Source organism: Perissodus microlepis, chromosome 7 (assembly GCF_051167445.1).
Source record: "Perissodus microlepis isolate ML-2025 ecotype Zambia chromosome 7, ASM5116744v1, whole genome shotgun sequence".
Taxonomy (NCBI): Eukaryota; Metazoa; Chordata; class Actinopteri; order Cichliformes; family Cichlidae; genus Perissodus; species Perissodus microlepis.
In genome coordinates, this window is record NC_140467.1 from 61622115 (window position 1) to 61627366 (window position 5252).

General features: G+C 37.0%; 1 protein-coding gene across 1 annotated transcript; it reads left to right on the forward strand.

The window, feature by feature from the left end:
- The first annotated feature begins 1298 nt into the window (after positions 1 to 1298).
- Positions 1299 to 2902, forward strand: LOC146384480 (uncharacterized). Its single transcript, XM_084936457.1, has 4 exons — positions 1299 to 1745; positions 1900 to 2055; positions 2319 to 2411; positions 2566 to 2902. Exons 1-4 carry the CDS (start codon positions 1299 to 1301, stop codon positions 2875 to 2877), a joined length of 1008 nt encoding a protein of 335 aa, XP_084792583.1. The 3' UTR covers positions 2878 to 2902.
- The last annotated feature ends 2350 nt before the right edge of the window (positions 2903 to 5252 follow it).

A 5252-nucleotide genomic window follows, 5' to 3' on the forward strand; every position in this document is an offset into this window, starting at 1 on the left:
TCATCAGACACACAAGCTGCTTTAAGAATGTGCCTCTCTCCTTAGCCTCAAAGCATCAGATGATAATAGCTTACCATCTAAGCTCCCCATCTCTTGGCAAGTCTGAACTAGAGGTCTCGGCTGTATCAACTTTTCCAGTGGATTTGCTTAAAGAGGAGATGGCTAGAGTCATTAGGCAAACATTCCCTGACATTCTAGAGATAAACCTTGCACAGTGTGTGACAATAAAGGGCAGAACTTATAGGAAGGGAATGGTACTGGCCCACAGGGCAGCTGGTGGGTTGCCAGAATTCTGTGAAATAAACCACATCTGCATTGTAAACCAGAGCATATTCTACATTGTCAGAGAGCTTGGTGGCTGGTACAGGGAGCACTACAGAGTTTTTGAGCTCAACCCAGTATCTGCAAGAATATTCACTCTTGTTTCACTCCGTGAACTCCTTGACACTTATCCACTGGTTGACTACAAGATCGGATCAGTCCGCATGGTGACTTTAAAAAGGCATATAGAAATAAAAGGTGTGCAAATATTTGTAATAAGTTCAGTCACATGTATTTCACTAGATACATTCTATCTTTCTTTTTTTTGTATATCTGACCTTTTATAACCGACTGATATGTATGGATAACTGTATGAAGACTAAACTGAAATTATTCTTTCTGTGTGTCTGATGTATTTTTTTTTTTTTTTGTCTACAGAATAGCTGCTTGAAATGGGGACCCCTGTGATCCTAAAGATCATCTTGACTGATGGAACCTGTCAAAGGCTCACTCTCTCCATTGGACCACCTGAATCAATTGAGGATCTCATTGTTGAAGTCAAGAGACAGTGTGGTCTTCAGGGCAATTTCAGACTTCAGTTTATGGATTCCTTGTTTGGGAATGAGTTCCTTAATCTTACCTCAGTTTCAGAAGTGGCAGACAGAGGGACTCTTAAAGTTATTGACATGTCAAGACCCACCACTATGCAGCATGAGGATTATATCATTCTTGATCCTGTCCAGGACTCCGAAGCCCTCAGCTGTTCCTCTGTTAACGATTCTTCGTACCTGTCTGGTGGATCTGTGGACACGGATGTGTTGTCATCAAGTGAGTCAACAAGCTGACGATCTTCTTGGCCTGCTGTCTTTTATGTGCCCAAGTTTTCGTATGATGCTGAATTACAACTTCAGCAGGCAAAAATTGCGTACAATCAGAATGGAACTGCACTTATTCCAGATCCCAAGTTGAAGTCAGCCATCCTTGACGCTTTGGTGCAGGAAATTGTGAAGTATAAAGTGTATGTCAGTGATAAAGAAATGGATCAAGTAGCTCAGAGTCTGATCAAGAAGCATCCCTGTCTAACTGAGACAGGCTCCAACACTGGATTTGGAGGATGGAAGACCAGTTTAAAATATAAACTCTCAAACTATCGCACCCAGCTACGAAAACTGGGCTGCCCAGAGGTGACCGTAAACTCTCTAAAGAACAAACCTGTTGGAAGATGCAGTGCAGCCTTTGGTGTCAAAAAAGCAAAGAGGGGAGAAGTTAACTTTTGCCCAACATACCCACCAGAAGAAACTGAGGAGAGCCTAGAGGCAATGCGGAAAACTTTACTCTTGGACATAAAGAAGAAGAACAACAGAGAGTTGTTGAAATTCAAGATGGAAAAGACTTTTGCCTACAGAAGACATGAAGTTGTTCGTGATGCACCAATGGTAGAAGCTTTCATGGCAAGATGGCCTGCTCTATTTGATGTCCATGAGGTAAAGTTTGACTCATACCGGGAGTTCTTGGAAGAGGTGTTAAGCTAAAATACTTTAGGCACATTTAACCGCCCATTTCTTCAGCATTGGTGATTGTGGCCTTCTTCCTGGTGTTAAACATTTGAAGCTCACTCTTTTGTGCTGATGTTTTCAGATCAATGCTGAGTTTAAAAGAATTACCACAATCCCCCTTCAATCAAAGTTCCTGTCTCAGATGGATCTCCACTTAGACAAGCTGGTGAAGCTGTTCAAAAGAAGAGGAGGACAGCTTGGACAAAGACTGAAAAAAATTGTGGCACAAATGGATAATGTAAGTGATAAAGCCTTAACACAACTATGACCCCTTTTGGACAAAACTTTTAATTGTGGAAAATTGTAAATGTTTTCCAATGATAAATGCTCTCATCTTGTACTACTTGTACATCTGCTTGTTTTTGTTTTAATCTTTACTTTGTCAACTTTATTAGTATGTGTGCCTTTACTTTGAAAGCATTCATGTAAAGTACAGTACTAAAACCTAAAATCAATGAGAAGGGCTGACTGAAGATACTAATCACACAAATTTAATTTCAGTGTGAAGATGTTGATGCTGGACGTGAGTGTGTCATTAAGGGAGTGTGTATCTACATGGGTGAAGATCCTGACAACCTTATCCGGGAGTATGTGGTAAGTACTTGGGGTATTTTATTTTATTTTATTTTATTTTATTTATTTTTTTTGGGGGGGGGGGTTGACTTTCACCAGTACATCATATTGCTCACTTGCCATGGATTGAGTAACATGACTTCTTTTATTTTATTTATTTATGTATTTTTTACAGGACATGGATGAAGACGCCATCAATGAGGCCATCGAAGACACCACTGTTGGAATTTATCTTCTTAAAGAACAAGCTTCAGCAGATGAACAAGAAGACATTGGAGTTGTCCTTGAAGGCATCAGGGTGGTGAAGAATTTGGATAATGTAGCATTTGCTGTGGTAATGCTATTTGGACTCATGTATGCACTAAACCTTGCCTACCCTGCTGACCTCCGCTACACCTTTGAGGTTTTCCAGAAGGTTTTCATGGAACTGGATGGAGCTAAACTCTCCAACAAAGTTCTTGCTCTCAAAAACCGTCTGTTTCATTGAAGAGTCAAAGACTGCACTTCAGCAATTCTTTACTGAACACAAAACGAAAAACTGCAATGTTATACTGCTGATACTGTTTGTTTGGGGGTTTTTTTGTTGTTGTTGTTTTTTCTCGTGTGACTGCACTTCAAGGTGACACTTTTTTTTTCTTTTGGTGGTATTGTATTGCGAGAAATGTTTACAGAGGTTTTTTAGCAATGTGCTCTGGGTCAACCTTTACATCCTGCTTATACGTTCAAAAGGAAGATTCCTTTAGGTGTTTGGTATTATGTGACAGTGTCATTTAAGCTTCAATTTAGTAAAAAAAATTCTGTACAGCTAAAAACAAAATGTGATATGTATGAAGATATATCTTATCCTTAATAGCAGCTTGCTGCCTCTTTGAGTTTTGGAAGACCAATCTAAGCTGAAATTGTTCTATATATGTACAGACTTGATCATTCAAAGCAGCTTGCTGGTTTCTGTCTCTTAAACTCCAGGTAACAGGAGTTGTAGAAATGTTAAATGCAAAAAAAAGTTATATTTGTGTAAGCCTGTTTGTTCATGGATGCTTTTTGATTCTTTTTCTAAGTAGGCTTAATTTAGTTTCAAACTTTAATTGTGAAATTAAATACAAATATGTGTAAGATGACAGGATCATTAATAAGCACTTATTTGTAGCTTTCTTGTATTGCTGCTAAGGTCAGTTTTGAGGGGAAATATTTACAAATGTTTTAAATCTTTCTTTCAGTTATATCTGCAGGCAATCTCTAAAACTGTGTAACAAGTTTATATGCTTGCTGTTTTCACTGCTGTAAAAATAAAGGTGAACTTTTCAGCACTCACATTTTTTTTTGCCTTTTTTGTCAATAACATTTAGTTTATATTTACATTATTATATTGTACATAGGCAAGAAACCAAGGACTGAATTTTTATGAAGTTGACTTAAAATAATTAAGTAGGATTTAAAGCCATAATCTGTGTTGCAGGAACATAATTATAATGCCTTTATGTTACACAATTTCATTAAGTACCACTGACAATCAAAAATACGTTGGTGTTAAACTTTAAAATGTATCAACATTACGTAATACATTGATATTTTGGTAACGAAGTGATATCTGCCCGATATCCGTGCTCTCTATTTATTAATAAAAGTCAAACTTCATTAATGGTAAGTGACAGAGATCTGATGAGTTCTTGCTGGTTTGTATCCACAGGAGGATACAAGCAGCTGCTTCTGTTTGTAGTCACCGTGCACACATGTTGTGTTTAATTGTGTCCGTGTTAATTTTTAAACACGTTTTCTAAATCAAATGTTTATGTATACATCAAGATTAATGTTCCAAACAAATGACACTATACAGCAAATACATACATAGACATATGCAGCAAAAGGAATCTGAGAAGATGTTTAACTTCTAAATGTTTAAATTGTTTGTTTGTTTGTTTGTTTTATATCGTTCAAAGTCTGTCAGTTTGTCATTCCCTGTTATTCCTGCTGACTGATCACTCAAATAAAGTGACACAACATGACCGTGGGTCTGATTTTTCTGGTAAACTTGTTTAGTAGTCCACTGGAGACGTATACCCTGTTCTTTGAACTTTAATACTGGACAGAAAATCGTCTCCTTCCAAAAACAAAGGGTAGCATTAGTATGAACAGCAAAACAATGTAGAAGATTTTCTTTTCTCTTTTCTTGTGTCTGTGCTGTGTCACATCATTTTGGCTCAAAAGAGTTTACTTTATTGCTATGTTAGTTTTTTGCTATTCTATTACTATATTTATATTTGTATTGTACAGCACTTTGGTCTACCAGGTGTGTTTTTAAAGTGCTATACAAATGATGATGACGATGACGTTTACTGAACAGCTGAAAGACTTTAAAACAAACCTGTTACTTTAATGATATTTCTGTGGTACTACAGAGTCCAAAAAAAGTATCACAGTAATAATTCATCCAAATTGTAACTTTTAACTGTCATTATCAGCCCAAAGGTTCACAACCAGTGCATCCCTGATAGAATGTAAATATATATACAAATCTATAAATTGTATTATGTATATAACTGTGAAACAAACATAATGGACCATTAATGTATCATAATAGTACATTTCAGAATTTGGGGTGTACTTCCAGGTGGGATGAGTGTCTGTACAGCTCCTCCTGTTGATGTAAAAAAAAAAAGTAAATGCCAGTTTTTTTAGGTTTTCATGTTGATGTTGTAACACAGTAAAGAATTACTCTTACAGAAATAAATGTCATTCATTTTTTCAAATTGCAGTTAAATTCATGTAACTTAATGCTGATGCTGTTGACGACTGGGGCTCACACGTCTTTTACTTTGTCTCCAGGACTGACTCACCATGGTTGACCCACAGGAAAATAGCCTG